Source organism: Micromys minutus (genome assembly GCF_963924665.1).
Source record: "Micromys minutus genome assembly, chromosome: 5".
NCBI classification, from domain to species: domain Eukaryota; kingdom Metazoa; phylum Chordata; class Mammalia; order Rodentia; family Muridae; genus Micromys; species Micromys minutus.
The window spans coordinates 57,852,816-57,871,339 of NC_137974.1; the positions used below are offsets into that span (position 1 = coordinate 57,852,816).

The 18,524-nt window shown below is 47.7% G+C and overlaps 1 protein-coding gene across 2 annotated transcripts in view; it reads left to right on the forward strand.

The window, feature by feature from the left end:
- The first annotated feature begins 699 nt into the window (after positions 1-699).
- CUL9 (cullin 9) overlaps positions 700-18,524 on the forward strand; it is a 39,182-nt gene continuing 21,357 nt past the window's right edge. For both annotated transcript variants that reach the window (XM_080916653.1, XM_080916654.1), the window contains exons 1-13: positions 700-794; positions 3,071-3,674; positions 4,795-4,949; positions 5,803-6,300; positions 7,204-7,339; positions 7,454-7,647; positions 7,881-8,286; positions 8,677-8,869; positions 13,868-14,075; positions 16,484-16,680; positions 17,013-17,230; positions 17,966-18,212; positions 18,286-18,391. In XM_080916653.1, the coding sequence (XP_080772779.1) occupies positions 3,080-3,674; positions 4,795-4,949; positions 5,803-6,300; positions 7,204-7,339; positions 7,454-7,647; positions 7,881-8,286; positions 8,677-8,869; positions 13,868-14,075; positions 16,484-16,680; positions 17,013-17,230; positions 17,966-18,212; positions 18,286-18,391 (3,153 nt within the window). In that variant the 5' untranslated portion in view covers positions 700-794; positions 3,071-3,079. The remainder of the gene's footprint in view (positions 795-3,070; positions 3,675-4,794; positions 4,950-5,802; positions 6,301-7,203; positions 7,340-7,453; positions 7,648-7,880; positions 8,287-8,676; positions 8,870-13,867; positions 14,076-16,483; positions 16,681-17,012; positions 17,231-17,965; positions 18,213-18,285; positions 18,392-18,524) is intronic.

The following is an 18,524-nucleotide window of genomic DNA, read 5'->3' on the forward strand; positions in this document are numbered from 1 at the left end:
TCTGGGGGTGTGTGTGTGCTTGTGTCTGAGTGAATATGTGTGAATGTGGAGCGTGTGCGGGTATATCCGTGGTTTATACTTCTCCTGGGGTGTTGACCCAGGAGTAGTGGACATGGTCACATCCTCTGTACAGAGCTTTCTTTTGTATTAAAAAAAAATACTCTTTCAATAAATGTATCATTTTTGTGCACAGACTGGGGTCTTTGGCTGTGTCTTTGGGATCTTTTCAGCATTGGGAGGGAGGAAGGAACACAATCCCTTAAAGTCTGTCTCAAGCTGCTGCGTGCTTTGGACTGTTCAGTCCTACATGATTGAAGAGATTTGGGCAAGGGACTTTCTCGCTATGCATGGATTTGCTAGCAGCTCAGGGAAGGTCAGTGGTTTCACTTAAAAGTCAAAATGGCCCAATGACCTAAAATACTGCAGGGTTTGAGGAGTGCCGGGAAACACACACACACACACACATCATAAAGTTACAGACTGGTGGGTATGTGGGTTAACTAATCCAGGAATGGGGGTGCTGCGGTAGGTGGAGGTAAAAGGTGGACCGGTGAAGCTCAGGATGCTTCCCACAGGACTACCTGGGAAAGACTGGTTGCGGACTCGCGTGGCTAATACGCATGCTCCACTCCCGCGCCGCTTTGCCACACTCGCAGTGGGCCACCGTAGGACCCGTAGTCGCCCAGGCCGTGCGTGCGCCCGGCGTGTGACCCGGAAAGGAGCTGTGGAGGAGGCGGGCCGAGCTGCCGGACCCGCTGCTGGGTGACAGCGAGGGTCCAGCCGGGTGGTGAGAGGTGAGAAGAGAGCTCAACGCCTAGCCGTCCCTTCTCCTTTCCCAACCCCCTCCAAGTCCCTCATCCCTTCCTGACTGGAGAGTGAGGTCGGGTCTCGCAGGCTCTGTCAGCTCAAGACCGCGCCCCGCCATCCTCACCCCGCCCCCCCGCAGGCCATTCCACGCGTGGTGCGCCGGCTCCCCTGTTCCTCTGGAGTCTGGCATGGACGCTATGATGCTGCTTTCTGTTCTCAGTCCCCGCAGCCAGGCGTCACCTTCATGCCTCTATTTACAGCTTCTGATGTAGGGCCTCCCTATGCCGTCCAGACTCCCCACCCCCACCCCCACCCCTAGGTGATGGTTTGACTTGGCCCCATGTTTGTCAACAGCTATAATGGCACCAATGACTATTTCTTAGCTTTCCTTCCATACTAAGTGAATCCCATCCTCACGGAGGTTCACATCTTATTTGACTCCTCTTTTCTTCTGTGTGTCTTCTATCTGTGCACCGACATGACTCCCGCCAGGTCTTTCTGATCACTGGGTCTTTTATCTAGGGACGCCTTCTATTTTTACTGTCTCCATTGCACTATTTCAAACCACACGTACCCTTTTCCCTGATCGTTTTATTTTCATTAATATTCTGTTTTAATAATCTTTCTTATTTGATGCCTGCAACCTACTGTTCCCATCTAAGAATAGTTTTAGATTATGTTATAATACATTTCTGTGCTTGACGATGTTCAGTTCTGTTTCTGTCTTTGTTTTCTTTAAAGGCAGTCTTACTGTGCAGTTGGTCTTAGCCAGGAGCTTTCTGTGTAGCCCAGACTAGCTTTGTAATTTGTGATTGTTTTGCTTCAGTCTCTTGAATATCAAGATGATAGGCATGTGCTAGAACCAGGCTTAAATTCATACATAGCCTTTAAAAAAGAGATTTATGGGACTCAGTTGGTAGAGTGTTTGCCTAGCATCCAGGAAGCCCTGTGTTCAATCCCCAGCACCTAGGTAGTGTTGAAAACCATCTCTAACTCAAGTTCCAGAAGATGCCTTCTTCTGGCCTCCAAGGGCACCAGGCATGCAAGTGCTGCACAGACAAATGCACAGGCAAAATACATACATATATATTTTTTTATTTTTAAATAAAAGATATGTATGTGCATGGGTGTTTTGCCTGTATGTATATGCGGTGCCCTTGGATGTCAGAAGAGGGTGTCAGACCCTTGGAATCGGAGTTATGGATGGTCTCCAGCTGCCATGTGGGTGCTAGGTTCTGACCCTTGGTTTTTTTGTAGAGCAACAAATGCTCTTAACCACTGACTATCTCTTTAGTGCCCCCTCCCCTGTAGTGACATTTTTGAGAATTCTGGAATTTGGGCTTCTTTTAAAAACAGAAATATAAGAATGTGCTTCTGTCTTAATCCCAGGTGTGGGATGCAGGGCTGCCATGGACTGTCCACAGCAGCTGACCATGATTGGCCTCATGCTCTAGCGGAAGCATAGTTTTGCCAGCTTCAGACAACTTCTATGATCGTGTGCAGATTACATAAGTGTTAGGGTCGTTGTTGGCTGGATAACTAGGTTGGTTGTGGTTTGTTAGTAGCCTAAGGTCAAGGAAGAAACAAAAGGAAAGAAATTGGATTCAGGGATCTCTTTCCCATCTATCCTTGTTTCTCTTCTATCTAGTTAGTGTTGGGGAGGGTAAAATGGGGAGGGGTGCTCCGGATAAAGGGTAGGATAAAGAACCCACAAAGTAGCAAAGACCAGCTACACACACACGCACACACGAACACACACATGCACACACACATGCTAGGGATTGCACTAAGGGCCTCTCACATACTAGCCAGGTGCTTTGCTCCTTCCATTCCTGAAATGCTTTCATTGCATCTCCTTGCTTGTTTCATGCCATTCTTCTCTTATATAATGTACATGTTATGTAAATATAACTACTCATTTACTCCATCCTGTTCTCTCTCTCTTTAAACATTTATTTATTTCATGTATGTGAGTACGTTGTCATTCTCATCATACACACCAGAAGAGGGCACCAGATCCCATTACAGGTGGTTGTGAGCCACCATGTGGTTACTGGGAATCGAACTCAGGACCTCTGGAAGAGCAGTCAGTGCTATTAGCCTCTGAGCCATCTCTCCGGCCCTCCTCTTTTATTGTGCTCTAAACTCCACCATGCAGCCCACTTATTACCACCCACCTCACTTATGCCTCAAGATACTGCCACACTCCATGTAGTCCGTTTGTCTTTCACATATTGCCTATCTGTCTCCTTGTGTATCCCAGGAGATCAGGATGGTAGGGGAACGGCGAGCAGGGGACCTTATGGTACCCCTGGGGCCTCGGCTGCAGGCATACCCTGAAGAACTCATTCGACAGAGGCCTGGACATGACGGCCAACCTGAATACCTGATCCGCTGGAGTGTCCTCAAGTGTAGCGAAGAGGGCAAGGTGAGCTTCGAGGAAGAGAAGACAGAGCAACTCCTCATGTGGCTGTCAGCCCCAGAGGTCTACGCCAACTGCCCCATGCTCCTGCGGGAGCGGCCACTGTCTAAAGGTCGGCAGTGCAAACCTGCTGGAGACGTGGGAAGCTTCCCACGAGACCCGGGAGGCCTGGACGAGTTGGCAATGGCGGAGATGGAGGCTGATGTGCGGGCACTGGTGCGCAGGGCTGCCAGGCAGCTGGCAGAAGGTGGGACCTCGAGCCTGACGGCTGCCTTGCTTCACACCATCCACGTGCTCAGTGCCTATGCCAGCATTGGGCCTCTCACCAGAGTCTTCAGGGAGACAGGAGCCCTGGATCTGCTTATGCACATGCTGTGCAATCCGGAGCCTCAGATCCGTCGGAGTGCAGGCAAGATGCTACAGGCTCTGGCAGCCCATGATGCTGGTAAGAGGAGGGGGAGGGGAGCAGTGGAGAACGGGGCCACAAGGAGTAAGAAAAGAGATAGCAGAGAGTCCCAACCGGTACTTAATAAGTAGCAACTCAAGGTAAAAGAAACACAGATGGATGGGTTACTCCTGGTCCAACACAGGACAAAAAGCTCAGGGTTTATCTGTCACTTGCTGTGTATGGCAGAGAATAAAGTGGGCAGATTTGCATGGGTTAAATATTTGAGATGTAATTTTTGGTTGTGAAATCAGTATGGGGAGGGTTATAGCCAGCTTTAAAAACAAATTAAAATATCTGCATACAGTTGACCAAGCCTTTAATCCTAGAATTTGGGCACTTGAGAGCCAGAGCCAGGTAGATCTCTGTGAGTTCAAAGCCAGCATAGTCTACATAGTGAGACCCTGTCTTGAGAAAGCAATCCAAATGAAACCATATATATGTGTATGTATATACATCAGCATACAGAATTTAGCAATTGTAAATTTTGTAGCTAGACTTTGGCTACTTTGTGGACTCTTTTTCCCCACACCCCATTTTACCCTCTATCTCTAGATAAGAAAGGATAAGGGTGCAGAGGAGAGAGATACCTAATTCTAACTTCTTGTTTCTCCTTTGAGCACAACTACTAACAAGCCTCAACTAGCCCCCAGAAGGACCAACCACCCACCTATGGGGAGTGGACATTTATATACGCTCTGAAGTTTCCAAAATTCCAGACATCACATAGTCACAGAAACTATTGGCAGCTGTCAAAACCACTAGCCAGAGCACGAGGCAAATCATAGTCAGCTTCTTCGAAGCAGCCCCACATCCCACACCTGAGATTAAAACAAAAACATATTCTATAATTTTACAATCATTATTTCTGTAATTTTTAAAGAAACCAAGATTCCAGAACTTTCGTAGCATGATGCACTGTTTCAGTTCCGTGTGTGTGTGTGTGTGTGTGTGTGCGCGCGCGCGCGCGAGCGCTCGCTCGCGCTAGGTTATGTGTAAAATACATTTCCTGCTTCGGGTCTTCCCAGAGATGTTTAAAGCCTCTGGTGAGGGAGAAGGCCTAGGCTAGGCAGGGGCAGTACTGTGGAGTGAGGAGATCTGGACCTGGTGTGGCTTACAGGGAGCCGGGCTCACGTCCTTCTGTCACTGAGCCAGCACGAAGGCATCGAGCAGCACATGGACTTTGACAGCCGCCACACCTTACTGGAGCTGTTTGCAGAGACCACGTCCACGGAGGAGCACTGCATGGCCTTGGAGGGCATCCACCTTCCTCAGGTACTCTGCCAGCTGTGCACCCATCTCTCAAGCTGTGATCCAGGACTGTGGGTTCGCATCTGAATAACCTGGAGGGCTAACCAAAGTACAGGTTCATGACCCCTTCGCGGCCTCTCCAATTTAAATAGGATCTGGGAAGATGGCTCAGCAGGTTAAAGCTCTTGCCACAGAAGCATGCTAACCAGATTTTGGATCCTCAGAACCCACACTTGCAGCATCAATAGGCAAGAGAGAGATAAGGGAACCTCCAGGCAAGGCAGGCAGCCAGATCAGCTGGAATGGTGATCTCTGTGTTCAGTGACAGAGTTTGTCTTGGTATGTAAGGTAGAAATAGATCAAGGAAGATACCCACCACCAACCTTGGGCCACCACACCGGTGTGCACGCATGTGCACATGTACACCCCCACGTGCCACATATGTACACCACACACACAAGTATACACAAAAGCAAACACAAGAATCTGTGGTTTAAGATAATTCCTTTATGGGCTAGAGATAGAGAGGTGGTTCAGCACTTAAGAGCAATGGCTACTCTTCCAGAGGACCCAGGTTCAATTCCCAGCACCCACATGGCAGCTACCAGCCATCTGTATCTCTAGTTCCAAAATATCTAATTGTCCTTTCTAGCCTCCTCAGGCCCCAGACACATACGTGGTACACAGACATACATATAGGTAAAACACCCATCCACAAAATTTTTTAAAAAGATAATTCCTTTGTGTTTCTTGGAAAAATCTGAGAAGCATAGGCCTAGAAATGAGGCATTCACATTTGTCTGTCGAGGGAGATGCTGAGGGGCTGGGGGTGAAAGCCACGGGGAGGTGAACTTGAACCAAGGGTTGTATTCTACAGATCCCTGGGAAGCTGCTCTTCTCTCTAGTGAAGCGCTACCTATGTGTCACTTCCCTGCTGGATCAGCTGAATAACAACCCCGAGTCAGGAGCTGGCGACCAGAGCTCTCCATGTCTCACGGAGAAGAGTCGGGGACAGCGGGAGCTGGAGCTCAGTATGGCAGTGGGCAACCTCATTTCAGAGCTGGTGCGGAGCATGGGCTGGGCTCGGAACCTCAGCGAGCAGGGCATTGCGCCGCCCCGGCCTTCCAGGTCCATCTTCCAGCCGTGCATCTCAGGCTCTCCACTGCTGCTGCCCACCATTGTCACAACGCCCAGGAAGCCAGGGCAGGCCTTCCGTTGTCGTTCTGAATTTTCTAGCCGCAGTGGTTATGGTGAATATGTTCAGCAGACGGTACAGCCCGGCATGCGAGTTCGCATCCTGGATGACTATGAGGAGATCAGTGCTGGGGACGAGGGCGAGTTCCAGCAGAGCAACAATGGCGTGCCCCCTGTGCAGGTGGGCTCAAACGGTGCTGGGACCGATGGATCTAGTCTGTGCTGGTGGCTGGGTAGCTAGGAGGTTCTGATATGCCACCCAAGGAGAAAACCTTCCGGTGTGGCCCGGGGATGTAACTCAGTTGATAGAATCCTTGCCTAGCATCTATGAGGTCTTGGATTTGACCCCTAGCACCACATAAAACTGAGCATGTTGTCATATTCTTGAAATCTCAGAACTAGAGAAGTAGAGGCAGGAGGATTAAAGTTCAAGGTTATCTTTGGCTACATAGCAAGCTCAGGGGTAGCCTTGGCTACATGAGACCCTGTTTCAACAACAAAAAGAAAGGAGGGCCAGGCGTGCTGGCATAGCTTTAAGCCTAGCACTTAAGAGGGAGAAGCAAACACATCTCTGTAGTTTTGAGGCCAGACTCATCTACATGGCAAGTCCCAGGACAGCCAGGGCTACACAAATGATGATGATGACAAGGAAGGAAGGAAAGAAGGAGAAGAAAATCCCCAGTTGTAGAGTGATATATATATATATATATATATATATATATATATATATATATATATATATATATATATATATATATATATATATATATATATAAAATCAATACAGGAGAGGGTTCAATTTTAACAGGCAGAGAAAATTTGGTGGGGTAGGTTGGCTGTGAGACCACAGGATCTCATACCCAGGAGGCAGAAGTGATATACTGAGACACCTCAATGCTGTCATCAGGGGAAGATGCTAAGAGTGTGCAAGTAGAGGCCATGAAGATTAGGAAGAAAGGCGGGCCCGCTACCTTCCCATATTGGCAGGAAGCCTTCAGCTATGTGGAGAGCTGTCTAGGCCTAGCCAGCTGTGGTCAGGCCCAGAGCTCAGAGACCTGAGTCCTTTCTATTCCTTTCCTACCAGGTCTTCTGGCAGTCAACTGGCCGCACCTACTGGGTACACTGGCACATGCTAGAGATCCTGGGGCCTGAAGAAGCTACTGGGGAGTCAGCATCAGCAGCTGTGGAGAAGGGAGCAGGGGCAACTGTACTGGGCACAGGTGAGCCTAGGAGGATGTGGATAATTCGGATCTGAGGACCGCTGTCCAGCACTAAGCCACTTCTGAGCAGAGGCTGCTCCAGAGGTTCAGAAATTGACTGTTCTATATCCTCAGCATGTCCCTCCTGGGACTGGAAGCCCACACATGGCCTGTACTCACTGCCATATCTTCAGCCCGAACCCCAGGAGAATGAGGAGCCGGGGTACCTGACCCAGGCAGAGTGGTGGGAACTACTTTTCTTCATCAAGAAGTTGGACTTGTGTGAGCAGCAGTCAATTTTCCAGAATCTGCATGAGAAACTGGATAAGGTACCAGAAACCCAAGAGCTCTGGGCCAAGGGATGTGCTGGGTTAGAGCTAGGCATGCCAGGGGAGACTCTCACTGTGGAGGTTGAAGTCTATGGAGGTCTGCTGGTGGAGGAGGCATTCTTGGAGGGTCTAGTATGCAGGGATATGAGCAAATGCAGGTGTGGCTCTTCCCATGGCTGTTCCTAGGAACTTTGTATCTATTTGTCCCTGAAATAGGCCTTTTGTATTGGCAGGCCCCCGGAGAAAAGGCTCTGGGAGAGATCTCTGTGCCTGTAGAGATGGCCAAGGGTGTGCTGCAGGTTCTCAGTAACCGCTTTGAGGGCAACAACCTCTGTGATCTGCTCAACTCCCACATCTACACCAAGTATGGGCTACTACTGCCCAAGGAACTGGGGAGCTTGCCATCTTCATGGAGTCACTCCTGTACCCCAGAGCCAGAGGATGGGTCCAAGTCAGCTGCCAGCTTCTCAGAGAAAGAAGAGTCCTGCGAAGCAAAAACTGTGTCCTCCAAGGCAGAGGCAGAGCCTGTTGGTGCAAAGACGGAGTCCCCCAAAGCACAGAGTGATTCCCAGCTGTTTAATCAGCTTCTGGTGACCGAGGGGATGGCTCTATCCCCTGAAACACAGGAGGCAGCTACTGGTAAGTTCTGTTCAGGGAGGGAAGGCAAGGACATTAGAACAAGACTTGATTAGCCCAGTAGAAGTGGGTAGAGCGGAAGGAAGCCATGGAGGAAGGGCCCTTCCTGGGGAAAAGCTTGTGAGCACCCACCCATGTGTCTCTCCGTGAGCTTGACTGTGTCTGCCTGACAGCCACCCTTTCTTCAGTCTCTTTGGAAGACAAAAGTCTGTTTCGCAGGCTTCTCCATCTTGAGTGTGTGACTAGATCCTTCATGTACTATTGGAAAAGCTATAAATGCTGAGCTACAGTAGTGAATACTGTTGATACCATGACTGGGCTTGACTTTTAAAAACTTGCAGCTTAGAGGAATGACAACTGTTTTAGCTACTGCCTTTCCCTCACTAATTGCAGAAATGGCTAGAGCCTTGCGGGGTCCTGGTCCACGCAGCTCCCTGGATCAGCATGTGGCAGCGGTCTTGGCCACTGTGCAGATCTCCAGCCTGGATACAAACCTACAGCTTTCAGGGCTCTGTGCCCTCTCCCAGGCTGTGGAGGAGGTCACTGAGCGGGACCACCCTCTGGTCCGTCCTGACAGATCATTGAGGTTAGCAATGTTGCCGAGGGAAGGGTTTGGGTTGAAGCTGAGCCATTAGGGCCCATTGGGGGTGGGGGGAGTGTAATGAAATCAAGAGATAGAAAGGCTGGGGATGGAGGAAGGACAGGCCTAGGACCAGTGGGCTCGGAGGATGGGTGTTCTTTGAGCACTCCTGAGATTTCACATTTGTGCTCTCATTAGGTATGGCTCCACCATAGAAATGACAACGCAGTTGATATTATTAATATTATTATTATAGTTTTCAGAGAAAACTGAGAGTTTTACTGAGCCAGAGCCAGGCTCCAAACATGTAGGTCCTTTTAGCTCTAGTATTTTTTCTTTAAAAATTTTTTCTGAGCCAGGTATGGTGGCACATGCCTAACCCTAATCCTCAGGAAGATTGTGAGCTTGAGGCTTGTGCTACAGTTAGACCTTGTCTAGATTTTTTCCTCTCTTCTTTTACTCTGTCCCTACTTTCTTTGTATTTTAAACTTTTTAAAAAATCTTATTTTTTTTATTACACAAGTGCATTTTCATTTTTTAAACAGCTCACATGAAACTGCTGAATGAAAAGTCCTGCTGGGGTGTGGTGGCTCCTCATACCTATCTGTAATCACAGAGCTCACAAGTCGGAAGCAAATGTGAGGTCAATCTGGAAAAAAAGAGGAAAAGATTAGAATGGTTGGGTAAGGAATGAGAGGAGAGGAGAAACACAAGTAGTCACCTCTGTGCTGTCTTAGGGCTGTGATCAAAGCTCAGAGAGGAGAGTCCAAGGCCCTTCCTACTGCTGTTGTCAGATGGACCAGTCACACCAGCGGCAGGGTTACAGTGTAACTGCTGTTTGTCCAGAGAGCCCAAGTTCGGTTCCCAGCACCCACATTAGGCAGCTCACAAACACCTATTACTCCACTTCCAGGTGACCTGATGCCTCTTCTGGCTTCCACAGTCACCTGCACCTGTACATACCTACACACACACACACACACACACACACACACACACACAAAATACTATTTCAAAAAGTGTAAATTATGACTTTATAAACTCTGATGAATAAAAGTATAAAAATTGTGTGATTTAGGTAGGTGGAAATAGCATGAGAGGAGTGTCTTAGCTTCTGTGGCATTTCTTTGTCCCCACTCGGCGTCTGTTAGAGGATTTCTAGGTGTCAGTCTTTAGTCTTCACAGAGATGCTTATAATTTCCATAATGTGTACAACTGGTATGTGGTGGCTGCCAAGTCCAAGTACACCATGTACACTGCGTACACCGCGTACACTGCGTACACCGCTCTCCTGTCTCCAAGCCCCTTACCTTGACCAGCACAGTATTGCTGCTTTTTTTTTTTTTTTAATGAGTTTCTAAAGTGGATCCTCTTCATAGCTTAAGTTGTTGGGGTTGCATCTTTTTTAAAAATTTTATTTTATTTATATTAGTATAATGTAGCTGTCCTCAGACACACCAGAAGAGGGCATCATATCCCATTACAGATGGTTGTGAGCCACCATGTGATTGCTGGTATTTGAACTCAGGACCTCTGGAAGAGCAGTCAGTGCTCTTAACCACTGAGCCATCTTTCCAGCACACAGTATTGCTTCTTAATGGATCAGATTGGCACATTAATAAATGTGTTTGTGTGAGCATGTGCGCATGCACGCCTACATATACTGTGGCATGTTTGTATATAGTACAACTCGAGCAAGTTGGTTCTCTCCCTCCACCATGTGGCTTCTGGGGATCAAATGCAGGATGTTGGACTTGGCAGTGGGTATCTATGCACAGAGCCTGTCTACATTAGTTTCTTGGTTCGATAACCTTAGGCACGTTGCGTGCATTTGTTGTTTACATAAATATCTTTTTTTCAACTTTTATCAAGCTGTTGCCTTTTTCTTGTAGATATTAAGGCATTCTTACATTATTTTGTTATCTGTGTTCAAATCGTTTTGTTTGTATACTATAAACAATCATGTTCACTTTGTTTTTGTGATCACAAGAGAATAACTAGTATGAAGAGTTAGAATATAGATGTAGAGGTAATGTCTTTAATCTCAGCACACAGCAAAGCCAGGCAGATCGTGTAAGGTCATGGCTAGTGCGTTTCAGGCTAGCCGAGACCACACAGGGAGACACAGCTTACAAAGAGAAGAAGGAGGAGCAGAAGGAAAAACATAGAAGAAAGAAATCTGGAAAAAATTAGATAAAAATTATCTAAAAGTGCCTCCCTGCAGATATTCAGTGCTAACGTTTAGGTGAACATTTCAACTTGATTTTACTGTTCATAGGAATTATCCTTGTTAGAGTAAGTAAGTCATAACCAATCCTGGCTTGTGTTGGTGTGTCAAGAAGCCTGCCTCTGATCTCAGCACTTGAGAAGCAGAGGCAGGAGGGCTCTATAGCAAATAAAAATGGCAAACTCTAACTGCAAAAGCAGCCGAGCATTTATTCTGTTTAATTCATACTTAGTTGCCATAGGTTCTGAGGCAATAGATCAGAATAGAACTTCCCCTGTGTCTGCCGCTGTGTGGAAGGCCGGTTAGTCCCTGTTCTCCTTCTCAGAGTCCTCATTCACAACCAGCAGCACTGTGTGTGTGTGTGTGTGTGTGTGTGTGTGTGTGTGTGTGTGTGTGTGTGTGTGTTTTGAGATGGAGTCTCACACTGTATTGCCTGGCTGACCTGTGATCCTCCCATGCCAATTACCAGCCCTGGTATCCATGTGGTGGGTAAACTGAGGCAGGCATCCATTGGGGGTCAGAGCTTAGAGCCACTGACTGATATGGATCCAGATACTTACAGGGGCTGCTGCCAGTTGGAGCCAGAGATTAGAGGAGCTGCTCAGCAGACTTTTCTCTGAGAGAACAAAGCTTAATTTACTGGGGTTGGCACTCCCTGTGGTCAGTGGAAAGACTATGAACTCTTAAGTACTTGGGGCCAGGGAGAAAGAGAAGGAAAGAGAGAAAATTCTCTCTGTCTCTCTCTCTCTGACTCTCTCTCTGTCTCTGTCTCTATCTCTGTCTCTCTGTCTCTCTCTCTCTCTCACATACACGCACAGTGGATAAAACAAAAGAGAGAGTCTAATAACTTCATACATCTAAATATGTATATACATGCATACCTATACACATACATAATACAGAACTACAGACAGACATATACACATTTATACATAGAATGGTTAGTAACCATGCAGGCTCCAGGCATTTCACACACACATACACATGCATACATACATACATATACACATATACATGCATATACATAATACACACATACACACATACACACACATACATACACACATGTACATGCATACACACACACACACATACACACACACACACACACACACACACACACACACACACACAGTTGATGGATAGAAGAGCCATGTCCCAGCTCCACACTTTTTTTCCCATAGCTTATATATCCCAGCAAAATCTGCCAAGCAGTATAAAATTACAATTTTTTATGTTTTAGTTTCCTTCTAGTGAATGATTATGAAAAAACAATTTATTCTCCAACACCTTTGCAATAAATAACATCACATCGTACAGGTAAAGAAAACAAATTATTCCCCAAATCCACATACATTCGTAACTAAGCAACTTGTTACTTTTTGGTGTATGCCTGTACACATGTATAGAGGGATATGTAGAGGTCAACGTCAAATGTTGGATGTCTTCCTCGATCTTCTTCATCTTATTTTTTGAGACACAGTCTCTCACTGAAGCCAGAGTTCATGGATCTGGCTAGGCCTGTTGGCCAGCCACAGGATCATCCCAAACTCATCAATATGGCTAGCCTGGCTGACCAGCCGCCAGCCCGAGGGTCTTCCTGTCTGCTTCCTCAGTGACCAGCTTTCCCATGGGAGTTCTGGAGATCTTTAGCTAAGTTTTTTTCCAATTTATCTATTTATTACATATAAGTAGACTGTAGCTGTCTTCAGACACACCAGAAAAGGATATCAGGTCTTATTACAGATGACTGTGAGCCACCATGTGGCTGTTAGGACCTGAACTCAGGACCCCTGGAAGAGCAGTCAGTGCTCTTAGCCTCTGAGCCATCTCTCCAGCCCCAAGCCAAGTCTTGATGTTTGTAAACTGACTGAGCCATTCAGCCTCTGAATTTTTTTTTTTTTTTTTTTTTTACAAATACTTATTCTGGTTTTTGTTTTGTTTTGACATTCATTTCAAATTTGACTGGGAATTTATTGTTGCAAATGGCATGAAGCATATTCTAATCTCTCTGTTCTTCAGGTGGATAGCAGGCAAGATGGTGTCACATCTTCCTTTCTCTTTTTGGTGCTAGAGACTGAAGCCAAGACTTCCCACAACACCGAGCATGCGCTACAACATACCCCAGCCCAAGAGCACGATAGGCTTGTTTGCTTGGAGAGTTTTTATTTTATGTTGCATTTGGCTTTTTAACTTTTGGGGACAAGGTGCCACACTATGTTTAAGGAAGTTCTTGGCAGTTTTCCTGTCTCCCTCCAAAGTGCTGGGTTCTCAGCATGAGCCACCATGCCCAGATCCACAGTCGGTCAGTTTCCCAGTGGTCAGTTCTTGCTCATTGGCTGAGATCTACCCTTACTTCTTTTGTTATCTCCCTATCTCTTAGGCTCCTCTGTATTTGTCCCAGAGTTTCAGTTATATACTTTTGGCTATATTTGGCTAACTAAAAGCATTATATTTTCCAGACATTTCTTAACTGTACTTATGTATTTCCCCCTCTTCCTGGATCTCCCTGACATTTTTTTTAAACTTTTAAGCCATTTGATTAGAATGACTTTGAATCTATAGATTCATTTGAAACGAGGAAGCAGGGGCAGTTAGAATGCAGAAAGAGGTGTATATGTGTCCAGAGTGAGACTAAGGCCTGAAGAACAGGTTGGGGAGAAGAGAACACTGAATCTTGGTGGATGGAGTCAGGAAGGGAGTCAGATGACCTTATATCTGGAGAGCTAGGCAAGACTCCTTGGTGCGGGGAGTCCCAGTGTCTTTTCTCTTCTCAGAGAGAAGCTCGTGAAGACGCTGGTGGATTTGCTGACCAACCAGGTGGGAGAGAAGATGGTGGTGGTGCTGGCCCTGCGCCTTCTCTACCTGCTCATGACGAAGCATGAATGGCGTCCGCTCTTTGCCAGGGAGGGTGGCATCTACGCTGTACTGATTTGCATGCAAGAATACAAGACATCTGTCTTGGTGCAGCAGGCAGGACTGGCAGTGAGTATCCTCGGCAGAGCCGGACTGAGTGATTGGTGAGTGACATGTAGAGTGTTGGCCAAGGACCCTGAAAGGCTCCTGTACTGATTCAGACCACGTTGTGCATAGTGACATGGAAAGACACAGAGAACTTCAAGAATGTGATCTGGGGGCTGGAGAGATAGCTCAGCAGTTAAGAGCACTGGCTGTGCTTCCATAGGTCCTGTGTTCAAATCCCAGCAACCGCATCTGTGATAGGATCTGATTCCCTCTTCAGGTGTGTCTGAAGAAAGCAAGACAGTGCGTTTTCCTAAAATAAATAAATCTAAAGAAAACCATTAAAAGAAAAATGAATGTAATCTGAGTGGACTTGGAGCTGGGGTGCATGGCTTCAGAGAGGTGGAATGTCTAAGAATGATTCTCAAGAGCGGTGAGCAGTTCAGTGGGTAAAGGTGCTTGCTTCCAAGCCTGACAACCCGAGTTTAGTCCCTGGAACCCACATGGTGAAGGGAGAGAGCTGACACTAGAAAAAAGATAAACAGACATACATACAGACAGACAGACAGACAGGCAGGCAGACAGAGACAGACAGATACTGTCTTAGGTTTTTACTGGTGTGAAGAGACACCGTGACCATAACAACTCTTAAAAAGAACACTTCATTGGGGCTGGCTCACAGTTTCAGTGGGAAACAAGTCCATTATCCTCATGGCATGTGCAGACAGACATGGTGCTGGAGCTGAGAGTTCTACATCTTGATCCATAGGCATCAGAAGACTGTGTGCAGAAGAGCATAGCTTGAGCACAGGAGACCTCAAAGCCCGCCTTCACAGTGACACACTTCCTCCAACAAGACCACACCTCCTCATAGTGCCACTCCCTACGCATGTATACCCTGAGTCTGTAGGGGCCCTTCCTACTCAGACTACAGAGGTACTCAAGGTTAGATATAAGCAAGGGTGCATGAGAGGGCTGCTGTCTGCAAGTGTGTCACAGGAAGAGGTAGCTTGAGGAGAAGGGCAGGACTTAGTCTTTGGCATGTTCACGGTCTCTCACTTGAAATTCCAGGCAGGTGTAGGCCAAAGACTAGCATCATAGGTTTGACAGAGGATTTGTTTGTGTGTCTGTCTTTTAACTGAGCAGCCCCCATGTACAGAAATGACCCCTCACTGGGTTCAAGTAAAGCAGGTAACACTGCCATTGCTCTGCCATCTTGGCCAGACAGTAGGGAAAGAAGAGAGCTTACAAGAAGTTGGCTTCCTGACCACTTACGGTAGAGTGTTCCATGCCAGTGTGGAATGGGCATTTGGCTGTGTAAAACCCAGTGTCCCTGAAGGAAACTAGTTCTGAAAGTGGATTCTCAAGGTACAGTGGACATGCGCACATGTCCACTCAGAGCAGACCGGATACAGTTCCTTCACAGCGTCATTTGGGGTCTGTGCCTTCCAAAAGTAGACAGACATTATCTAGGCCACCAGTATGCAAAAATATTTTCTGAGCCTCTCAAACTGCATTTACTCCTAAATTCATATTCCTGTCCAGGACACACTTACAAGCCTCTTGTTTCTAGCTTGAAGTCTATAGAATTCTCGCTACCTGGAGTAGACATGGAGTAGACTGGAGTGGACACAGGAAATGGTTCTCTTGGTGGGCCTGGGCCTCACCTGAACTGTCCTGAGACTTACTTCTAGACCAGTCCATTCCCGGGCATCTCTTTCAGAGAGAGAGCCCTTACAGTAGAGACATCCTTCCCTCAGAGGTATAATGTCTGCTTTTCATTTTATTGCCTCTGTAATAGCAGAAAATAAGACTTCACATTACAAACATGTTTCCACAGAAGTAGATGATGTTGCCTAGGAAGGGAGGAGAGAAAGGAGACAGAGGACTGTAGTAGAGGACCAGGCAGAAAAATACTGAGAGATAGGAGGGAAGCCCAGAAGCAGGACTCAGGAAAGGTAGGAGTGGTCGACTGAGAAGGGAAGATGGCTGCAGGCTGCAGGAGCCCCCCCCCCCCCCCACCGTGTGCCTACTCTGGAAGCTTTGGTGTTGGAGGCCCAGGAGGAGCGAGAAGCAGCCCGTGGATACACTGCTCACTCTTAGAATGTTCTGTTTGAATCACATCTTTGCTTCATTTCCTTCCCTATCCCCCTTTCCTTTTTGTCCTATCCCATCTCCTCTCTCCTCCCTCCCTTCCCCTCCCCCCTCACATTCTTTCACCTTCTGCTCCAATTCCATCTCTCATGCAACCAGTTTGTCAGCAGTCCAGCTGCTCCAGGGTTTGAGGACTAGAATGATGACAGTAGCGTCTGTTTTCCTTCAGGGTAGGGCTGGAGGCTGGACCTTGTGTGTGCTGCATGAGAACTCTATCACTGTGCTGTATCCATGTGTGGTTCTGATCACCCCGAACTGCCTCTGCATCCTTCTTTCAGGCACTGAAGATGCTAGCCATTGCTAATTCCTCTGACGTCCCCACTTTGGTCAGCAGCCGAGATTCCACCCAACCTTTGTTTGATGCCCAGATGACCAGAGAGATCTTTGCCAGCATTGACTCTGCCACGCGACCAGGCTCTGAGAGCTTGCTCCTCAGTGTACCCGCAGCTGTGATCCTGATGTTGAATACCGAGGGGTCAGATACCACCCTCCAGACTCTAAATCCCTGCTGTGCCCTAAAACCTCCGGGCTCATGTTCTCCACAGAAATTATACCTATTTTGTCCCCTCTGGGTAAACATTGGTGGCCCTCTCAGAATGTCACTGGAAGAGAGACCAAATTGACATAGGTGGTTCCCAGGGAAGGCAGAAAATCTGACCTTCAGTCATGGGGTTGGGGTCATGGCCCAAGGTCTGATGGACAGGAGTCCTTCCTCAGAGGGACCACTGAAGCCCCGTCCCAGCCCAGCTGCACCTGTCTCCCACCTCTGTTGCATTCACTGTCAATTTCTTGGGTCGCCCCTTCCAGGTGCTCCTCTGCCGTGAGAAATGGTCTGCTTCTACTCAACCTGCTTTTGTGCAACCACCACACTCTGGGAGACCAGATCATAACCCAGGAGCTGAGAGACACCTTGTTTAGGCACTCAGGGATAGCACCGGGGACAGAGCCAATGCCCACCACACGCACCATCCTCATGATGCTTCTTAGTCGCTACTCAGAGCCTTGGGGAAGTCCTGAGCGAGCAGGTACCATGGCGGATGGGTGCTTTGCTGAGGAGTGACATGTGCCATGCTGTGACCAGGAACCTAAGCTTTATGTTCTGGTCACTTAATGAAGGATACAGGAATCTTCAGGAAATGAAAGAAACCTTAGGTGCTCAAGCCAGAGATTTTTTTTGAAGGGATGGGAGGAAGTGTAATATGTACAAGGTTATGTAGCCCAGGCTGACCTCAAACTCAAGATCTTCTTGCTTCAGTCTCCCAGGGGCTAACAGTACCTGTGTGCATCTCCATGGCGTGTCTGATCTTAGAACCTGTTGAGCAAAAGGAGGACTATCAATGTTATAGGGAATCCTTTATGTTAAAAAAAAAATAGGTAAAAACCCAGACACATGGGTGCTGACTGCAACAAGCAGCATCTTTGAGTCCGTGTGTCTGAAGCCCCCACACTTGGTTGGAGATGACCCCATCACCGCAGTGCTGTTTATGTGGCTAGTATTTAATAGTGGAAGGTGACGGGATGTGGTTATCTCAGCAGCGTCTCTTACACTGTATTGCTTTTCAAGTATAGTTAGGTCTACAGTGAGGACCAGAAAAAAAAAATTCTTATACTTAGATAAACTATGACATAGACATTCTCAGTATGGAAAGAAAGTCTGTGGGGTGGGGGGAGTGGCTTTCTGGATTGCATCATTTCTTGGTTTGACTGACTTATAAGTTGCCTCTCATGCACATCTTCCCTCTGGTGTGTCCGCCCTGCAGCACTGGAGACCCCAAGCACCCAGGGTCAGGATGGGTCCCCCAAGTCACTCATCCGATCCCTGGTGGGGGATCTGTCGGCAGAACTCTTCCTGGACTTAGAGCGTGTCCTGTGCCATGAAGGCAGCCCTCAAGGTGCCATGAGGCCCCTCCTCAAGCGCCTCCAGCAGGAAACACAGCCTTTCCTCCTGTTGCTGCGGACTCTCGATGCCCCGGGGCCCAACAGATCTCTGCTGCTCATGGTCCTCAGGTAAAGGGTCTGTCCAGGCACCGTGCACAGGGACTGAGAGACCCAGAGCTTTATTTGTTCCCTTCTCCTCCAGGGTCATGACACGGCTGCTGGACTATCCTGAGACAATGGTCCTCCCCTGGCACGAAGTCTTGGAGCCCTGCCTCAACTGTCTGAATGGGCCAAGCAGTGACTCTGAGGTACCAGATCCCTGGCTGGAGGTTGGAGGAGGGAAAGCAGAAGTTGAGGCACCACCTGCCCAGTGAGGCTCTAGAGGTTCAGCAGATCCTTGTAGGTCTGAGGGTCTCAGGACACTGTGGTCTGTGGAGGAAG